This window comes from Carassius auratus, chromosome 14 (genome assembly GCF_003368295.1).
Source record: "Carassius auratus strain Wakin chromosome 14, ASM336829v1, whole genome shotgun sequence".
Taxonomy (NCBI): domain Eukaryota; kingdom Metazoa; phylum Chordata; class Actinopteri; order Cypriniformes; family Cyprinidae; genus Carassius; species Carassius auratus.
Genome location: NC_039256.1, coordinates 18,124,423 through 18,147,057, shown reverse-complemented (window position 1 = coordinate 18,147,057; position 22,635 = coordinate 18,124,423). Strand labels below are relative to the sequence as shown.

General features: G+C 34.5%; 2 protein-coding genes across 3 annotated transcripts in view; both read left to right on the top strand.

Moving 5' to 3' along the window:
* The window catches only part of LOC113113858 (RING finger protein 44), a 1,123,463-nt gene that overhangs the window by 46,977 nt on the left and 1,053,851 nt on the right, over window positions 1-22,635 (top strand). The window lies entirely within an intron of this gene.
* LOC113113841 (protein FAM184A) overlaps window positions 1-22,635 on the top strand; it is a 98,619-nt gene that overhangs the window by 20,840 nt on the left and 55,144 nt on the right. For both annotated transcript variants that reach the window (XM_026280343.1, XM_026280342.1), the window contains exons 2-5: window positions 12,993-13,424; window positions 14,349-14,771; window positions 18,593-18,728; window positions 20,803-20,984. In XM_026280343.1, the coding sequence (XP_026136128.1) occupies window positions 12,993-13,424; window positions 14,349-14,771; window positions 18,593-18,728; window positions 20,803-20,984 (1,173 nt within the window). The remainder of the gene's footprint in view (window positions 1-12,992; window positions 13,425-14,348; window positions 14,772-18,592; window positions 18,729-20,802; window positions 20,985-22,635) is intronic.

Here is a 22,635-nt window from a genome sequence, read left to right as displayed (position 1 = left end):
TGGGAACGAGGACTGATTCATGGCTTAATCTAAAGCATGAGCTTCCATTCCGTATTGAAAGATTTGAAAAAGGAAAATAATAATTCTCTCTGAATACCTGTGTCACTATTTTAAGTCACCACAACTTTTGACCATTTTTAGATCATCTCCATGAAAAATGGTTTAAAACTCTCCACAAAGACACGAAGATCCTCCATAGACTTGTCTGAGTAAATGGTAGACAACAACATTTGCATATTGTTTTGACTTTTTTTGAAGGGCGCTTGCTTAAATTAAGTTAAATTAACTTGTTTTTAATGCTTGTTATGTCAGAAATGCATTGCAACTCTAAGGTTTTTCCATTGAATGCTCAGCACATTTGATTCTTTTCAGAAGCTCCCAGAGGCCACAGTGGCCATGAGGTCTTGTCCTCTAATGTAGCTTATAAACCATGAGAGACTGAATCTATTTTAGACATGACTGCCCCAATCAAAGGCCCAAAGATGTTGTGAAAAAAATGTATAACTCGTGACTCTTATTCATAAAAATTTATAGTGCAGTTTACTCACTACAGGATGATTCTGTGTCTCTTCTATGCAGTGTTTGAAGGGTTTTGTAATGAGATTCAGTCATTTGAGAGTCCTGGGGGTGTAGAGAGAGAGACATGGCTGGCAAACAGATGCACAAGCCTCGAGATGCACCTGTTGCTGTACTTTGGGACCTGGCCTTCATACCTTCTGCATTTCAGATTGTTCTGGGCTTTGGTAGGCACCAGAGCAAATATGTATCATCATTTTCTGCTTGATTTGTCTGGCTGGCATTGCCACATACATCTTTGGATACAAAGTTTTTTTTCACTAGTGAGAAAAAGGTGTCAGGTTCTATACAATGACAAGACATATATCCAATAATAAGCTTGTTTTTGTTAAATATATATTAATATTTCCAAATTAATTTGCTATTCACAAGTTCTCATTGACTGCGATTAATTTGGGTATCTGCATATTTTCTCTGATATACAGTATTGTGAATAATTCTTCTATCTATTCATAAAATATGACTCAGAAAAAGCTCTGGCAGATTCAATGAAGGATTTGTCAGATGATAGCTCGAGTCTGTGAGTCTTTTTAAACGAATCGTTAGAAGAACCAGATCAAATGAAATGAGCTACACTGGTTTTACTGTTACAGTATGTTTTTAATTCGCTAAAAAGGATTTTTTCAAAGTAATAATTTGCTTGTGAATCAGCCCGCACTGTTTGTGTTGTAGGCGTTTGATTCAATCAAAACAACAGGCTCATTAGATTCATTTGTTCATGAATTGGACAACATTGGTTGTGCTGTATGTTTTTGATTTACTAAAAATAAATTGTTTAAGAATTGGACCACACTGTCTGCACTAATGTGTTGGAGTGACTAAAAAGAACTGGTTCATTAGACTCATTTGTTCATGAGTCAGACAACACTATTTGCACTTTGTGTTTGATTCAATAAAAAGAACTGGTTCGCAACAATGATTTCCTCATTAATTGGACCATACTGGTTGAGCTGTATGTTTTTGATTTATTATAATAATTTTTGTTCATAAGTCTGACTTGGGACCAGTGTAGTCCTATTTGTGAACAAATGACTCCGTCTTTGCTTGAATCCTACAAGGACAACTTAATGAAGTTATTAAGTTGCCAAAATTGTGCAGTGCATGCCTTTTTTATCTCATCAATTATCACATTCACTTCCTACTGCAAATTGAGATAACATTTTATTTGTTTCAGCGGTGCATGAAACTCTAGCATAGAGTGATCGATAAGATCGATCTTGGTTTTTTCACGATCATTGAAATCATTGACCAGCCCTAACTGTAGATAGATTGGTAGACATTCAGTAATTATTCCTAAATTCTTTCTTTACATACACAGCCTATGTGGAACAATAATTGCTTAGCTAAAAGTATGAAAACATTGTTATAATGGTCAGTGACCTTTATCCAATGTAAAAAATAAAGTAACCTTGTCCAATGTCATTCCTCATCGCTGCCAGAGGGACCGTGCAGGTAGACAGATGGCACTATACAGCCTGTTGGCACCAGGCACCAGGCAAGAAGAATCCCCAGTAGCGCTTCTTTAGAACACAATGCTGGAAAAAAACACTGGCTAAAAGTCCTCTAAGATGCCACACTGTTCATTATGGACTCTAATTTGGCAACCATCCTGTTCCCTGCTTTGTCTCTAGTGAGTTCAGAGTGAGTGCGGTATTCAAGGTAGACATCCTGAATGGTTTGTCCAGGCCTTTGGAATAATCTGAACCGCTATTGTTCCTTTGGCAGATGACAGCATTAAAAAACAAGCCATTACACTTGCACATTGCTAACAGCTTAATGCACACAAGAAGAGATCTGAGCCACGTCACCTACAGTATCCCGAGCTTATTGGGATTGTTTTTTTTTCTGATTTAAACCACTAGGGGTATAAGGAAACCAGTTTGGGCATAATTCAGACATAAAGAACGGTCTCCCATTAATGAGTCTGAGTTTAAATGTGAATGTGAACCAAACAGTAAGTTGAATTTTTTTTTTTTTTTTGTAGACTTGGAAAGGAAATTTTATTTTGTCTTTCTTTCTTTCTTTCTTTCTTTCTTTCTTTCTTTCTTTCTTTCTGTCTTTCTTTCTTTCTTTTGCTTCCAGTTGGTGCCGCATATGGCAACCATCTTTTGTTGGTACTGTTTGTCCTGTCTTAAGCAATATTTTCCCGATCAGCTTTATGTATATATGTATGTATGTATGTATGTACCAGGAGCACCTTAAAAAAAAAATACACAAAAAAAACCCACAAATTCCTCATGTGTTTGCACACACCTGGCGAATAAAACGAATTCTGATTCTGTCTGTCTGTTGTTCTGTCTATCGTTCTGTCATTCATTTAATCATTCTATCATTTTACATTATCATTCTAGTTATCTTCCTGTCTTCCTGTCTGTCTGTCTTGCCAACATTCAAAACTTTTTTTTTTGGTTATACAAAATTCTACAAAACATCCAACATCAAATAGCAATTTAGCACAAACTGAATTGGAATTTGAAAAAAGTTATTTCAGTTCAAATCTGAATGAAGCAAAACCCTGCTAGGGAGTCATACATTTAACACTCAGCTCCATTTATTTTTCACACTCGTATCTGAATATCGAGTTCACAGAAAGAACGATATGCCTGTGGTATGAGCTGCAAGGAGACAGATCACTACGTCAAAAGGTCTTTTTGAGATGGAGATGGGGATTTTTAAGTACTGTGAAGTCTGATTTAAAACCTCTCCTGCAGGTTTAAATTCCACTGGGTGTAAATCTCAGCCTGCAAATAGTTCTCCTCGCCTTGATTTTTCTGCCGTAACTGCCCATCAAAGCTCTGACCCCATGCTCAGCTGTCAGAGTTGGCTTGCTCAAACTCTTTTTTTTCTTTTATGCCCTTATTTGGTACTTTCTCTTTCTTATAGAAGGAAACATGGCACTTTTTTTCTCATTGTGCTTTCTTTACTTTTCTTTTTTCACCAGGTGTTTTTGTTTTCTTCCCATTCTGGACGTTAGACTAATTAGTAGCTGTAATCTTTACTCTCTAGAGGACAGGTGTCTGTAGTATTGCATAATACCCTCTGGTAGTTTAATTGCTAGTGAAGAAATGGAGATGTATAAGAGGGTTATGAGAAAACTGAGGAACATTACATCTCAGCCTCATAATCTACATGGTATGGAAGCCGGTTTCACATTGATGTAAATAAAAAATAGGAAGGCACTTTGATAAAGTTTGACATAAAAGAAAATTCAAAATATTAAGATAAACCGTCACAATTCCAAGAAGCAAAATCACATTGCAATATATAATATCACATTTTGACACAAGAACATGAAACTACAAGTAACGGTTGGGAGATACTGTATAAAGCATTTATGAGAAACAAAGTCATATTTACTCTGAGGTGGAGATGTTTCCATAACCGGGGCCATAGGGAAGCTGATTAATGAAGCTAACACTTTAGTGTCACGATTATCTCTGACTTGCTTTCAAATAGCATTGTCTTTTTGATTTATTATCTTTGCTCAAGAGTGCCATTGATATTTAGTACAGCAGGCTTTGCCAATATCTGTGACTTTGGTGCCTGTGTTCGCTCAACCCAAATCTGCTTGGTGCAGCAAACTTTCCAGGGCACTGAACAAGCACTGCCACCCTTCCTAAATGCACTTTATAGCCTTCTGTCCTCAGGAGTAGCATGAACCAATTCTTGAAAAAAAAGACTTTTGCAGGTAACAGCTTGGGAACGGAAGGAGTGACATACTAATTTTCCTTATGAAGAAATCCATTTGTTATTCCAAAACTGTGGATTGATCCCTCTTCCAAACTCAAAACAAACAGAAAAACCAAGTGTTATCTTAAAATTGGATTATTGGCTTTGTGTTCGGATGGTTCTTAGTGCACAGATCAGATTTATACATAAGCCAATGAAACTCCCATAGCTTTTGTACCATTAATCTGCTTTTATGTTGTGGTGGAGGGCAACTTTTGAAGGTAGTTGTGCTTCATTCGATTCCACAGGACTGACTCTGGCTCTCTGAGGAGACTTTAAAAGTTTTTATTTTTATTTGGCCTTTTTTGCCATAAAAAGGAGCCATGAAGAGCATTTAAACTGAAGTGTGAATATTCATGTGGAACTGAGATTGGGAGGAAGTCTAGGATAAAACAAACACTTGAAATGGAGATCCATTCATTGCAGAATTGGCAGCGACCCACCCAGCACATTCAAAATCCTCTGTTCAAACACTTCTGTTTGGGTTTAACATGCGCCCAATATGAAGAGAACGAGTTTAGTTAACAAGGAAAAAGTTGATGATACCTGTATGCATATTTATGGGGTGAGAACTGCCAAGGATCATGCAGTATTTATTTAATGAATTTTATATATTTGGGGTCAGTAAGTTTTTATTTTTTATTATTTTTTTTTTTTAATTGCAATTAATACTTTTATTCACCACAAATGCATTAAATTGATCAAAAGTAACAGTAAAGAGTAAAATGTTTATTTATCAGAAAATCATCAGATTTATGCAAGATCATATGATACTGAAGACTGGAGTAATGATGCTGAAAATTCAGCTTTGTCAACTCAGTAATACATTACATTTTAAAATAGGAAACATGTTTTAAATGTTGTTCATATTTCAAAATGTTACAATTGTTACTGTATTTTTGGTCAAGTAAATGCAGCCTTGGTGAGAATAAAATACTTATTTTAAAAACATAAAATAATCTAATGATGCAATGCATTTTTAGACACTAAATAATACAAATCGTAATACAAAAATTATAATAGAACTGTTTTTTTTTTGGGACGTTGTATAGATTCAGTAATGTGGTGAATAGATTAGCCAATTTGTTTAGACTTAGTTTATAGTGGACATTTTTATGACTGTAGTAGATTTTTTGGAGGTTTTAAGAACAGACTTTTGACTAGTGAGTAGTTTCGTTAACTTTACAATTGTTCCGAGGTTCCACAAGAGTTGTAGAGATGTACTCAGCATTCTCACACCCTGTAGATTTGATTTCGGACTGGCCTTGTAAACAGGGCTGACAGCTTTCAATATTGACTGTAGCACCCGAGGCAAAGGCAGCACATAGAATTTAAAGTGAGCTTACTCTTCAATGCCCGTGGCAAAGGAAGTGTAGCTCGAGACCCTGTTCTATGACCCCCTTCATTGAATGTGCAAAAAAAGAGAGATTAAAAAACGATATTCTACTAGTCCTTATACAGTTTTCAGTTTCAGAGCACAGTAAGATTTTAATGACATTTAATAATTGACCTCATCAAGGCAACATTTAATGATGAACTGGCACAGGACTGCAAACACGAGGCTCTGTCACATGGATTTGTGACATTATTTTTAAAAGAGTTTTTATGTTTTTAAAAGAAGTCTCTTCTGCTCACCAAGGTTAAAATACAGTAAAAAGTAATTCCGTGAAATATTATTATTATTAAAATATCTATATTGACTTTTAATAGGTTAAAATATAATTTTTGGCACACTGGTCACGCCAGTCTTCAGTGTCACATGATTCTTGGGAAGTCAGTCTAATATGCTGATTTGATGCACTTTTTATGTACTATTTCTTATTATTATGATTGTTGACAGGGGATAGTCATTACACTCATGACTAATGGTTGGAAGTCCTGCTTTCTTATTTTCAGTCTGTGTACAATGCAAAGCACAATGAATACAGTAGATTATCAGTAGCTGTGTGAAACACACCTTACAGTTAAGAAGTAACAACAAACCAACCTTGTAATTAAAAACTCTCAGGAGCCCAAATTAGACTCCCCAACACCTTTTACATAATTGTGGTTACATATTGTAGTTTAAGAAACACTCTGCTATGATGAAACCAAAGGGAACAAACGTAAGTATATTTCACACCTCCAGGTCTCACTGTATACAGTGCCCATTTATACTACAAACCCCTTTATGAGCCTTTAAATAATGTTTAATGAATGGTATGGTTGAAGTCGTCTGCACAAAGTTGTTTTGGTTTCCAAATTTTTCCTGCCAGACCATACTGTTCTTTTTCAACTGCTTTAATTACCTCTTCTTTAAAGGTGTACCTTGCAGTTTAGTGGATACCATGCATACAATTACACTAATTAGCACTATCTCTCAAATTCATTATAACCCATTTCCCCACTTAATGCATATTCATAAGTCTGCCAGTTATGAACTGATCCTGTGTGCCTGAGAATGCAGAATCAATGGACAAAGAGCTGTAGTGCATGGTGATATATTTTATTTTACATGGTCCGTCATTCATTAAAACAGAGAATATGTTATATATAACAGGTCAAAGCTTGATGCCAATTCAATAGTTGTAAGAAGAGCTCTTATTGCACTTTACAGACCCATTTTAATCTTCTACCAAGCCACATCTTGCGAAACAGACATTGATTGAAGCCACACAGTAACCTCCTACTTCACCTCAAAAGTCATCTGGACCATTGCACCACTGCAAATGACTGTAATTATCATTATCATGGTCTTAGCCTTATTGACTGATGTTGAAACAGTTGTAATGACTCTCAGATTCAAATGCAAAGTGATTAAGACTTCACAGTGTTGTGCAAGTTAATGGCTTTTTCTCATATTCCATTTGGGAGTGTGAAGAAATCTCACTGACTGCAAGATTAATTGGAAGTATTCAGGACTAAAGTTTGAGCCAATGTGGCAAATAAAAAAAGACAATACAGTTTAAGTTAAAAACTTCATTACAAAGACTGTTCTAAACCATTAACCAAATCTTGTCATATTTTATGTCAATGCAAACATTTCTAGCAATGCTAGCTCAACAGAACTCAATAACACCCTCAAACATTTATAACTACGTAGTCAGTGCTTGAAGTAAAAAAAAAAAAAAAGTTTTGCTCTTGTGCCGACAAATACATACAAAATATGTCAAAATATCCACCTTGGAAATGATCCTCGAAAAAACTGTCAGTTATTTCTTAAGTGAAAGTAAACAGTTGAAGAAAAAAATGGGATGTGTATTATATTGGATGCGTTCATCGTCTCTTAAAGTGACCGCGTCTAATTTAGCTACTGGCTGCTGTAATGTTAATCCAAGAAAGAAAGAAAATCACTCACTGCTCTTGACTGCATTACTTTGTAGTTTTAACAGTCAAACCAAAAATATAAATTATATACAGATATAATTTTTGATATATATAGCAAAACTGTAATAATGTGAGAAATGTTGAAGGTGTCTGAATAAGGTTTAAGGTTAAGGTTTGATCGTATATTTCATTTATACATTGACTATCCAGTGCTATTTTACGTTTAATTATTTGGTTTCTGTACCTTGACACCTACAAACTTGAAAAAAACTTAAAGGTCCCATGACATGGATTATTTCCTTATCTTTAAATGCTTTTTAATGTGTCCTTAGGTGTATTTATATTGTTAGTATGATTTTTACATTTAAAATTTAGAAATAAAAAGCATTTTTATATCCTGACATTAGCCCTCTGGCTTGAATGCTCTGTTTGAAGGGGCGTGTCTGCTGTGAGACTCCGAGTAAACCACAACCCCTCTCAAATATATTTATATATATATATATATATATATATATATATATAGTGTGATTTGTATTTGTTTGTTCAGGTGCAGGAGGGACTTCGAGGAGAACTTTGCAGAAGAGAGCTCGGTTCAGTGTCGCTGTCCATGATACACGGCTCTCTCTCTCTCTCAGCACCAAACACAACGCGCGAGTAACCAGCTATAACCTCAGATATTGTGAAATTTTCATGTCATAGGACCTTTAAACATTGGTGTGAAACAGGCGTAAGGTACCGACGCTCGTTAACGGATTATTAACCGTTAACTGTTAAGTGTATATGACCCGTTAAAAATACTAAAAAAATTTGTTTCCTGGGAATTAATTTTGCATGCACAAAAATTACAGCAAATACAGCAAAAAACTGAATGGTAGGATTTACATGGTCTTCCTATTACATCATGCACCTGAAGCGCTTCTGACTTTTTAAACCGTATAACTTATTGTATTAATCGGTCAAAATTCTTAACGGTCGGTTAACGGTTAACCAGTTAAAGTGCACATCCCTACTTGACATCTATCCTGCTTGCCTTAATTCTGAGAAACGCACATAACTTCACAAGTAAAATTAAATATTTTAACTACATTGTTTTTCTTAAATTTTCCCCAGACTGCATTCGTCAGATGTAACACAAGCTAACAACTATTTGCTTTGATATGTTTGTTTGTTAACTTTGCAGTCGTGGTGGTGCTCGCGGTGGTAAAAAGCACACTCTGGTTGGCCACCTTTCTTTCAGAAAGAAAGAAAGAAAGATGTTTAGAGGTTTTTTTATATATAAATAAGCTGCTATACGGATTCATTCAGAATAACTAAACTTTCTACCACCGTGTAATCTTAAACACCTTCAGTCAGCATTCATTATAAAACACTTGTGCTTTTAAGGCAAATACATGCTGAAAAGAACAATTTACTTACATCTGGATGCGAGTCACTATTCTGTTTACAATCTCTGATGAAATTGGACGTGTTTTCTCTGCATTAGCGCTGTTTTAAACATTACTTATTACTAATGCATACCCTTACTGGATCATTGAACTTTCCAGAAGTTTACCTGTTTCAAATTACCTCCTGGGTAGTGTGCTTTATTGTGTCATTTCTAATCATCCAGACACTGACACTTTGACTCAGTAAAAATATTTTAATATTTAATATTGCCAGTATTGAAGTGCCGGTATTGCATAACAGTGCTTACTGACCCATTTCAAGCACTGTAGTACTTTCAGATTGTATACTGAATGGTAACTTTTAAAGTTTTAAATAAATATTGATAGTGTTTTACTAGAAAATACCTTTTCAGTCATTCTACTTAAAAAAAAAAAATGCTAGCCATTTCTGAGTAAAAATGTTTTTCTAAATAAATTTTACACAATTTTTGTGTGTGTATCTTACAAACATTAACAACTCATTATTCTATAGTAAAATACATGCATAATAATAAATATGAAACCTGTTATTTCAGTATTACTTAGATACTATTTTTATTGTTATTAAGTACTTATAGTTTTTATTAATATTTTGAGCTTTACTTGTTTTTAAACTGTGCTGCATTGCAAGACATCACAACAGAAGTGTACATTTGATGCCTTAAAATCTTGTCTAGTTGTCAAGCTCTCTCGATTATGTACACTGAGCACATGACAGTGGCTTTTATTTACAGCATGATAGGAATTGTAACACTGTACTGGAATGCACCAATTGAACATGTTCAGAGAAATGTGACTAGACTTCTAATCATAATAGCTCAAAAACTGTTTTAGTCACATTGACTCTTTTTTCAAGTGAAATAGCTAAACCATTCCAGAAGTGTTTTACTCAGCAACAGTCAGTGCACATCAGTGTGAGTGCGTAACTTCCAGGATGTTCTGAGATTTAAAATGAATGCTGGCACTCTGACTGCCTTCTGAATTTTAATATAGTCCTATACAGGATGACTGACACTTTCATTTCACAATTTCAGTATGAATTGTCCTTCCAAGAAAGAGTTCCCTCAAAAAGAGTCATGAATATGTGCTACACTACTGTTCAATGAGTTGGGCTCAGATTTGTATTATTATTAGTATTATTAGTATTATAAAAAGAAAGACTGAAATAGTTTTTTTTCTAAAACCTTTACATTTAAAAAAAAAAACTAATGCTTCATATTTTGTTTTATGCTAATTATTTTGATTACACTTTACAGTAATGTTCTATTTGTTAACAAGGTATTGTGTTAGCTAACTTTTATATTACTATTGTTAAATTTTAATTTATTCATATGCATTTTTAGCATTTCAAGTTGTTTAAAATAAATGGAATCTTTTATAATCAGTCAATATGAAGTAAAATAGAAAATACTAAGTAAAATTGAAAATTAACAGTGAACAGTAGAACATTTATAAATTAACATTAATCTGCAATTAATACAATAAAAATATACATTTAAAAATTATTTTGAATCAATTGTTCATTGTTAATTCATATCTAATGCATTAACTAAACATAAAATTTTTTAAACTTATCATGAAGATATAATAAAAATTACTGGTCAGGATTTTCTCCACTTTCACGCAGTAAAGGAGCAGATAACACAACCGATATGGCTAGTTTTTGCACATCTCTCGGGATCGGCTTCAGACATCGACATGCATTGACTGAGAGAGAGCAAACATAGTCAAAGTAACTGAACCGCCGTTTCTTCTGTGTCCACTGCTGCCCTTATCAGCTCATTTTTGTCTGGCTGAGAGATGAACTGAGTGAATAGTGTGGTGAAAGAAAACTGGAGAATAATGGAATCCACTGTGGTCAATCCTGGGAGAGAGTCAGCTATAGATGTGATGAGAGTAGCACATACTGTACGTCTTCAAACTGAGTCACGGTTTCTCACAGAGCAGGATTTGTAATGGAGATAACTCTATTGTGCCGCTCTCAGGTGGCCGAATGGCTCTCACCTAATCAGATGTCTAGACAATTATGCAAATGAAGTGAAAGCTGGACACACAAAGCATGAGAATTGCACTCGAAGGTCACTTTGTTTCCAAATAATCAAGCAGGAGAATAGTTTGGCTTAGAGGAAATAAGAGCTGTTTATTTAGGTTTTTTTTTTAGATGTCTTTGCTGTTTCAACACTGAAGTTGCATTTTCCGGTTTCTTTTTTATTTTGTGGACATTTATGCATTTGTGCTCTGATTAAAATTTCGGGGCTGTCAATGGCGGATGAAGGTATGAATTTATCTCCGATTTCATGTCTGTAATTTTAACTAAATAACTAAAAGTATTCATGAGCAAACCCAAAGTTTTATTTCATGAAGCTAATCTCAGACCTATATTAGAGACTTTCAAGCTCTCTTCCTTTAAAAACGTGTCTGAAAATGTATCTCTAGTTTTTGTGCACTGTTTCTGATTGGCTTTCTTTAGAAAATGCGTTAGCAGACTCATTCATGTTATAAAAAAACAGCATAATTGATATTTTTAATAATGAATCTTTCTGGACTAGGCAGTTCTCAGTTGGTGGGTTGCAACTCATAAATAGGTCACATTTTTATACTAAAAGAGAGCCACAGACAGTTGGGAAACTCTAAATTAAAATTAAAATTATAAATTGCAACTAACCATGCAATTATACGCCTGCTTGCATAGTTATTTGCATATTAAAAGATAGGCAAAACAATAATTATGTTGTTGCTGATGTCATAGATAAGACATCCAGTGACCTGTAACTGTGTATAAGTTGCCAAATTATACAGACGACAAGATGAACAGGTTACTTGACATCCTCTGATCTTCAAAAACTATGAATTAAAACTATGCAAGTTAAATTAAATATTACAGTGAAAATTTTTCATTATTTATTTTTATATACAGTACTGACCAAAAGTTTGGACACACCTTCTCATTGAAAGAGTTTTCTTTATTTTCATGACTATGAAAATTGTAGAGTCACACTGAAGGCATCAAGGTCTATTTGACCAAGAAGGAGAGTGATGACCTGGCCTCCACAGTCACCGGACCTGAACCCATTTGAGATGGTTTAGGGGTGAGCTGGACCGCAGACAGAAGACAAAAGGGCCAACAAGTGCTAAGCATCTCTCGGGGAACTCCTTCAAGACTGTTGGAAGACCATTTCAGGTGACTACCTCTTGAAGCTCATCAAGAGAACGCCAAGAGTGTGCAAAGCAGTAATCAAAGCAAAAGGTGGCTACTTTGAAGAACCTACAATATGACATATTTTCAGTTGTTTCACACTTTTTTGTTATGTATATAATTCCATATATAATGTCACATGTGTTAGTTCATAGTTTGATGCCCTCAGTGTGAATCTACAATTTTCATAGTCATGAAAATAAAGAAAACTCTTCGAATGAGAAGGTGTGTCCAAACTTGTGGTCTGTACTGTATACAGCTTATGTCATGCTAATATATTTTTCACAAAACTGTCAAGCCTATTTGTATTTTCATGTGCGGTTTTGGTACTTTTGGTGGCCACTTGATGTCCATTGTAAGCTTTACAGCCATTACAGAATAAGTATAGCAAGAAACAAAAAGTTTTTTTTTGTAAATATGGTGTTACCCTATAAGTATAACATCTCAAAGTATAATGGAAACCCTTTCTAATATTTGTGCTGGATTTAAAGGTCAGTGAAAGCAAGTTTGCTAAAGTGTCTCGATTCTTTGAGTGGCTTTACATGTGTAATCCACTGAGCACAAAAAATTAGCAAAACAGTGTTTACTTAACCTTTAACATTAAGCTTGTTCTGTGGCATTTCTCAACTTTTTAAGCTGTCATGGACTGAGCAAACACAGGTTATGCTGCCTAGAAGGTTCTAGAAGATGATGCAACTTTGATTCATTTGAGCCTTATTGCAATGTAGATCTCTCAATTCTCCATCTTTTCACCTGTCCAGGTGATCTATGCCCTCAACACCAAGAATGACGAGCACGAAGCGGCCATCCAGACCCTGAAGGAAGCCCATGAAGAGGAGGTGCAGCAGATCCTCTCGGAAACACGGGAGAAGATCATGCAGTACAAGAGCAAGATCAGCGATGAGATGGACTTGAAGCAGCGCATTCAGTCTCTGGAGGAGTCCATGGAGCTGCACGAGCGGATGAAGCGCCAGGCCCTGGCAGAGTTCGAGACGTACCGTCAGAGGGTGGAGGACATGCAGCTGTGTACGGAGGCGCAGCACACTCAGCGCGTGGTCACCATGTCCCGAGAGGTGGAGGAAATGCGACGCTCTTTCGAGGAGAAGCTCCGCTCCTTTGGACAGTTGCAGGCCCAGTTTGAGCAGGAGAAACAGCAGGCTCTTGAGGATCTACGTGCTTCACATCGGCAGGAGGTGTGTCCAGTGTTTTTTACTTTATTTACTTATGGTACATATAAGAATCTAGCTGTCATAGGACTGCATGATTTAGGGACAACAATCTCATTGCATTTTTTTCTAATTAAATTATTTAGTAATTTAGTATTTTACTATTACTAAATCAAATCAAAAAGTACTACTGTAATGATTCACTGTAAAATAAAATAAAAAGTTTTAATAGTAATACAATAATACAACTATAAACTTAAACTTTTAAACTAAATATGTAATACTTTAACATGTAAGCTTTATATTTATGGCTGTCTTAATTTTCTGATTTTTCAGTTAAATCATCAAACCTATATATTTATGGAAAACATCAAAGTCAGGCTTGCTGACTTTTATAGGGACTCACCAGTTATTCACACATTTGAATCTGTGTTCATGCTCATTAAATTCACTGTTGCCTTGAAAATAATTTTTTTTTGCTGAATTTAAGAGCGCTATAGAAATATATTATTAGATTAATTTACCTTAGTAAATTCCAAACTATATTATTATTATTATTATTATTATTATTATTATTATTATTATTATTATTATTATTATTATTATTAAATGGTAGTAAAACTATGTTCAGAAAAAAGACAAAAAAATATAATCTTAATAATAATTACTATTATTATTATTTGTATTTTTAATTTTTAATTTTTTTGTGCTGAAGATTAATTTTTATGTTTGGATTTATTTAAATTTGGGTAAATTATAATAATCTGTTGATTAAAATTACAGTTTTTACAGGGACAGAACCTCTGGAGCAACTTTGGGTCAATGTCATTGGCCAAAGGTCATAAATTAACCCTTGTGGGGTTTGAACCATTAGGTTTCCAGCTTTTATTTTAAATCACAAGGCTACACAACATTAATAAAAAAAAATGTGAATGCATGTTGCTTTTACAGGTTCAAGAACTGCTTCGTTCACACCAAAGCCAGAATGCCAACTACAGCAAAGACCAGGAGAAACTGGGACAGCTTCATAAAGCGGAGGTGGATTCACTTACCGAAAGGGTAGAGGAACTGAAACAGGACAAGAAGCGTCTGGTGGAGGAGTACGAGGCCAAGCTAAATAAAGCCCAGGCTTTCTATGAACGGGAACTGGAGGCCATGAAGCGCACGCAGCAGATGACCGCAGAGAACCTACTGGCCTGGAAGAAGACCGAAGCGGAGCTGAGGAAGGAGTTCCAGGCGCAGGAAGCGGCGCTGCAGAAGACTCTGGGGAAGCTGCGCAGTGAACTGCAGCGGGTCCAGGAGGAGGCCAGGGAGAGCAGGGAGAAATCCCACAAACTGCAGGCCTCCCTCATTGCTGCGGAGAACAACATCAAGGTAAAGGCCACCAGATGCATCACATGTCCTTTGAAATAAAATGATAGGGGCTAGATACAGCTTAGCATTTTGTGACTCTTTGTCTTTTCCTATTATTTTCTTTATTTATTTTTTTATTGTATTATTTTTATAGCACTAAAGCTGTTTTAGAAGAATGTAAACTATAAAAAGCTAATTTATTTTAATTAAAGAGTAAAACAGTTGAGTTGTACCGTTTTTAAATCCATTCAGTCTATCTCCTGGTCTGGTTGTAGCACTTTTAGCTTAGCATAGATCATTGAATCTGATTAGACCGTTATCTCGCTCAAAAATGACCAAAGAGTTTTGATATTTTTCTATTCAGAACTTGACTCTTCTGACGTCACTTCCCAATGCAAACACGCCCAATAAAATGGCCCCACCCCTGTCACTTGATTGACAGGTTTCCGTGTAGACGTTGGAAATGCAAATGCAAAAGGAATTGCGATTTCATTTGAGTTTTGGCAGTTTACATGCACAGTGCAGAGAGAGTGAAAAGGCAATGTGGTAATTAATATTGCTATTTAAATATGACAGGCTCATAGCTCGTAAGATATGGGAAACACAATTGCAAACGGACTTTGCATTTCCATTTTAAATTTGGCAGACACTGTGCGTTCGCTTAAACGAAAATGCAAACGGTAATGCGCGATTTGCATTTTCGTTTGGATTATGTCACATTTTACGCGTCCTCAAATAGAAAACGCAATTGCAAATACAATTTGCAATTACTTTTTAATAATGTCCGGAAAATCATTCCATAACATTGTGTACTAAGACGACCAAAATGAAAAGTTGTGACTTTCTAGGCGGATTTGGATAGGAACTATACTCTCATTCTGGCATGATAATCAAGGGACCACACGGTGCCTGAAAATAATCCCCACCAACTCTGCTATTACTGCAACTACACAAACTAGCAGGGACTATTTTCACATGTGAAAATGGTAAAACTCAACTGTTTAACTCTAGGGGAGTTGGAAAATGAGCCTATTTTCAAAAAAAGTGGAGTCTTCCCTTAACTTAACTTACTTGTTAACTTATTTGTTAACTTAACTTAATTTCACTTTCATTAGTAAATTTATTGATGCTTAAATCTTTTGTTGCATGTTTAATATCATCTAATGAGAATCATCTAATCTTAATAGTTCAAATTCCAAAATTATTTCCTAACACGTTCCTGGCCGTTGGTCTCATTTTTAATTAACTGCCCTACATGCTTTTTCTTGTTGAATATCTTGTTTAAATTGCATCGCATTATGGTACTAAAATGGGTTTATATTTAATATTTAACATGGCACAAGCTGAACATTGTAGCAGTGAATGTCAAACTACTGTGGCGTTTTAGCTTCATTCTGAATGCATCAGATATTTCAGCCACATCTACAGTATAGAGACTTCATGAACTCTAAATAGTCTTTCAAATATCTTTGAAGAAAACCCAGTCTGCCAGCATGGCCCTCCAAGGCATTTCTTGGACTTGTTTCTGAATGGAGGAACTGACGAAATGTAATTTATGAGTGTCATCTAAAGAAGATACATGCTTGGCTTGATTTATAATATGCAATAATGGCCAGTTTAATATTATGTTTGTCTTAGATAAATTCTTGCTTTTATGACACTTTAGAATGACTATTTAATGGCAATGAGCTGAGTCTCTTTAGCTGAACGCACACACACAGAGCAGATCTTTAGTGGAATCGATCTTTAGTCACTGTGACATTTTCAGACCGGAGCTCATAATGATCTGACTCCCTGGGGTCTGTGCACATTTTTGTTCATTTTGCTGATCAAATACTGAATTACTCAGGTAAGAGATGTTTGAAGGATCCACGTCACATCTCTTGGAGCATTAAGTATAAACAAAAAGCATTAAGAGGGGAACTCAATTAATTCCAAACCAAATATGTGAGGTCGAATAGCCTGCAGTCACAGTTTTGCAAATCAGACACGCTTCAATCAAAGACTATTTCGATTCCACAGGTGCTGATTTTCACCCAATCGCATGAGAGACTCCTGTGGCCTTATTAAAAGATTTCACAGCTCATTTTACAAGGGCATTTTTAGTATAGCACCAGACATTCCTTCAAAAAATACAATTAAGAATACAGCAAAAACAATACTATTATACTAGAATATTTTAATACAAGAATATTATAACGATTAAAAGTATTTTAAATAGTATTTTGAAAGTGAACTTCTAGAAATCATGCAATTATCCTGATTTGGTGCTCAAGAAATTATTCTTTTTTTTTCTTCTTTTTTTCAAATTCAGTTTTTTTTTAGACTCTATTTTAATGGTAAAGTTAATTTGTATTAATCAAAAAGCATGAATAACTAATTGAAATCATGAAACGAACACAATTTACACAATTTAAGAGTGATTTATTAAAAGTTGCATTGTTAATTTTTTTTTATTTTTATTTTTTTCATTAGTTTTCTGGATTCCATTTTAATGTTTTCATTGAATTGTAATCAACAAAAGCATCTCTAAATAATTGATTTTATTTAAAAATATTTTATTTTCTGGCAAACTAATTTTGGTTAAAAAAAAATCTGCTAAATATTCCTTGAAAATAATGTTTTAATAATACTTTTATTATTAGTAATAGAACTATCATAACATTCAGTAATATCTTTCTGTCACAGTTTCTTCAAGTTAAACTGTATTATTATTATTTCTTTATTTATTTTATTTCTTTATCTTGATGTGTTGCTGTGTAGTTTTTATGATCAGATTCTGTGATTTTCTCAATGTTTTCTGCATCACAGACATCATAGAGCCCTACATTATAAATGTTTTATTAATTTAATTATATTTGTATTCATTTATTAATTTAATTATATTTAATTATTAAATATTTAATTTAATGGATTTGATCAATTTAATGCATACATGCTGAATAGTAAAAAAAAGTATTAATTTCTTTTTAAAAAACCTTATTGACCCCAAACTTTTAAATAGTATACTGGATGGATGGATGGATGGATGGAAGGATAAAAGTATTAGGAAAACTGGACATTATACCAACAGGGACTTGAGTTAATGGATTTTAAGTTTACAATTGTAATAAACCTGACGTCAGTAATTAGGAGTTATGTCCCAACATTTCTGTCGATATAATAGAGATATACAGACAGACAGAGAAGTGTACTGAATCCTACTTAAAATTGCATAATATTTTCTTATGAACTGTGCACCTAAATGTGATTATTTAATGAATATTGAATATCTTAGTTCATATAACACTCTCATTGCACCAGTAAAACCATCCAAGTAAGACTAAAAGAGTTTTAAAAAAGTTATTGTTAGGTTTTTATTTTATTTTAAGCTTCTTATGTGCTTGAATGGGCAAAGACCTAATTCATGTTTCAATAGAAAATTTGAATCCATGAGAATTCAATGAGGTATGAGAAGAACAAAATTGTATGGATTTTTTCAGTCAGAAAGTTGACGATTTGAACATGAGCTCCACAACGGTGGAAGTAAAGGAAAAAGTTCCAAAGACAATGAGCGATGGAAGCCGAGAGAAGATCTTTTAGAAAGCGACGGATGAAATTGACAGAGAGAGTGGAGATGAAAGGGCGAGAGCTAATGCGTACATGCACAATTAATGAGGAAGAATTTGAGAACAGAGGAGACGGTGTGAGAGGAGCTAAAATGGAAAGCGTGACATGATGAGAGGAAGAGAGAGAGACGAAGTAAGAAACCACATGATGGTTAAATATAGAGAGGCAGCTCTCATGGGAAGTGTTTTGGTCATTTATTTATTTTTTTGATTGACTTGTATGTGCTTCTGCAGGAGTTGCATAAACAGTTGGAGGAGGTGACTAAGGACACGGAGATCGTGGAAATCAGGCAGAGGGAGTCTGAGTGTGAGCTGGAGGCATCCAGAGACCGAGTGCAACAGCAGGCCACAGAGATCCTGCTCAAAGCTAGTGAGATATGCACATGCTCTCCCATCACCTCTGTTCACTGTCCACTGTTCAGTCCCACTCCACTCAGTTTCAGCCATTCTTCCTTCTACACTGCTTTAGGCTGCTAATCCATTACCAGCATGCACAGCTGGCTTGTGTGAGATTCAGAACTAAAGGCTGGGTACCTGAACTGAACTCCTTCATTTGAACTGAGCATGCAGGATACACAATTCAGTAATTCAGATTCAAATTTACAAATAAAACTAATCCAAAGTCAAATTAAATGAAATTCATATAGTTTAACTGTTATGCATATATTTTTTTTATAATACATAGATAGAATACCTATACAAGTATAGGTAATCTATAATAATAATTAGTGTTGTTATATTTTTATATTAATATCAGTAATTAATATTTGTATTACAAATCAATTTTTGAAATGCATGGGTTAAAATAGAAATATTTGATGTTGAAATTTATTGTTGTCAATATTGCAATATTTTTGAAGTGCGTGGGTTAAAACAAGGTTTTTTGGGGGGTTAAAAGTTCTTCTTCTAATCATAATCATAAGCAAGCCTAATTATTGGCATATTCAGTCATCAGTGCATCCTATAGAGACACAGCACCTGTTGCAAGACACCATTGCTGTTGATACAAAAGTCTGGGATGACGGATCAGCTCCTGGTATCCTGGCAACAGCATATGTGTGTCCTAGCCATGATCATCACCCATATTCTGGAATGCTCCCTGAGGGAGGCAGGACCCAGATGGGTCTGTCACACCTAAATGCCAAACACACTTCTGAAACAAGAGGGATTGAAGCACTCAGTTCACACTCTGTGTTTAGAGTAATTACAGTGAGAATGTGCTTTTTGCACTGCATTAATACAATTAACGTGAAGTAGAAGCTGTTATCAGTGACTTTTATCAAGTCTGGAGCTCTAGGTTGCCCATGCATTGACAAGTGCATTTCTTTTTAAACGTTTGTAGTGAGAAAAAGTGCACATAATCAGACACTGCTTTTTATTACTACAAAAGAGAAGAAATTTCAGAACGATTTTACTAGTACCAGAACAATTAAAGGGACACTCAAAAGCTACTCAAATTCCCACAATGCAATGTGCCCAGTCTGACTATCCATTTCCAGAGTACCAAATGAACTGGAAGCAATATCAAACCAAAACCCAATATCAGAATCAACCTTTATTTATTTCTGTTATTTTAATATTATTTACTAAAGTATTTATTAATATTTTGAATTAGATTTTCTTTTTAGTTTTCATTTTCAGTAAGTATAGGTTTTTGAGTCTTAGTAATTTTATTTTATGCTTTTTGTCAGTTTTTTTTTTTTTACGTTTTCTATTTAGCTTTAATTTATTTTTATTCCAGTTTTTGTAATTGTAGTACTTCAACTTCAGTGTTTCAAAATCTGAAATTTGCCTTAACTCTTGTATTGTAGTGTTATTATAGTATTCATTCAGATTTTGAATTATCTTTTATTTTTGCATTTTTAGTTTTCACTTATATTTTTAGTTTATGGTTTAGTAATTTTATGTGCTTTTCTATTTTACTGTTTAGTTTTAATTAGTTTTTATTTCAATTGTAGTTATTTTAGTACTTCAACATAAAAAATGTGAAAAATTGTACGGTTTTAGACAATAACAACACTTCTTGATTAATTTATTGTTGGCAAAAATTTTTTTATTGGAAATTAAATGCTAAATAACCATTTTTATTTCTGAGGTGACAACTGAAATTGCTGTATTAAACATGCAGTACAATTACATAGCATAATAAATTTTCTATACTATTCAACATGCTATTTTTAATAAATAATATGCAGTATACAGCATGTACTGTGCAGTATACAGTAAGTGTGCTATAATTCTAATATTAACATAGCCACTGATGGACCTTCAAGACACATTAAATCTGGTGCAATCTGTTGAACAGTCCTGGTGATAGTTGTTCAGGTTCACACTATTGGCAGTTCGAAGGGATCTTTGACACTGTCTGCTCTCTGCATTAGATGACATTCAACGCATTGACCCTCTGCTACAGTCCTGTCTCTGGCTTTCTCTCTGTCGTCCAGGTCAGATCGGAAGCCTGCAGGCCACCCAGATGACTCACGAGGCGGTCATTCGGGATCTGGAATCGGAAAAGTCTCGTCTGAAGGACAAGGTGTTGCGTCTGGAGGAGGAAAGAGGGGCGCTGCAGAAGAAATGTCAGACGCTGGACGAGAGGCAGAGACAGCAGATCCTCTCCCTGGAGAAGGTACAGATCAATCCCATCCAGTTTACTGAATATGGATCAGTTTAGGCCTGCTGGGAGTGTTTGGACACTTTGAATCACAACCAACATTTATTTTTTGAATTCTTTGGACACTTTCTGGTTGTCAAACATCACAAGCATGATGCTAAAATGCAAAAATGACTCAGAAAAGTAAAGTAAAGTTTGATTTATAAATTTTTTGCAGATGCCATTTAGGTTGATATTTTATATATTCGTGCCATTTTAGTGTCCAAATATTTTTGAGTGGCATGATTTGTATTGTACCATAAAAAAATAAATAATAATAGAAAAAAAACTATTTAAAAGAACAGCTTTCTATTTCAGTGTATTTTAAAATGAATTTTCAACATCATTACTCCAGGCTTCAGTAACACATGATTCTTCACAAATCATTCTAATATGCTGATTAGCTGCTCAATATATATCTTTTTATTATTATTATATATTTTTGTGGAAAAAGTGATACATTTCTCTTTTTTTTTTAATTTTTTAATTTTTGTTTTATACTTTGGACGCATTGTGGATGTCTATGCTGCTAGTGGGTTTTATATTGTAAAAATTATTCAGAAAAGTGATGTTCTAAGCACATGCTCTATTTATTATTATTATTATTATTATTAATCTTATTAATTCATTTTGCAAATGCTAATTGTTTAGCATTTGGTTAATTTTATACAAATGCAATGATATGTTTTGGAGGCAAAGTTTTTATTGCACCATATTAAAAAAGAACTTAGAAATTAAAATGTTTTCTATTTGAATATGTTTTAAAATCAAATGAAATTGTATTCCTGTGTTGGTAAAGCTGCATTTTCAGCATCATTACTGCAGTCTTCAGTGTCACATGGTCCTTCAGAAATCTTTTTAATACACGGATTTGGTTCTCAAGAATAGTTTTGTATTTTTTATTGTCAGTTTTTGTAGAAACCGTATTACTTTTTTTAAAGGATTCTTTGGGAACTTTCTGGTTGCTTTAGCAGCAGTTTTTACAGATGCCACTTGGTTTAATGTTTTATATCTAATTCAGTGACATTTTAAAGTGTCCAAATATGTTTTGGGGGCACGATTTGTACTGCACCGAAAGATCTTGAAGCATAGTTAGCATGTTTAAGAGAAATGGAACGAGGAAAAACAGCTCAAGTTTGCAGAATCTGTCTGTTAGTAGCTCAAACATCAATCTTCTGCAGAAACATTTATTTCACATGATTTCCTCTGAGACGTCATTAGCTTAAGCTTTAAGCATATACAAGCGCATTTCTTGTGTTAAACACTAGCTGCTTTATCACAGCTAAATTCAGGCCTCTATGTTTAATTCAAAACGCCCCATCCTCACTGCAGAGCACTCAAGACCTTAGAAAATATGTCTTTCTGTGGACGGCTGCTTTGATTGAAAAGGAATTCTTATTTTTCAGTGGTTTCACTCAGCCTGGCAATCATTTTTCTTGTGTGGAGACAGCATGGCTATTTATTTGACTTGCTACAGTATGGCATTTCATGCTGTTTTCACGCAACAATCTGTTCTAGCAGTTTGGCTTTTTGGCTGTCCTGTCGCATTTAGGTTTTCTTCTATTATTAATACATTGAGAGCCCCAAATAAACAGATTGTGGGATTGTGGGCTTGTTTCTGCTCCAG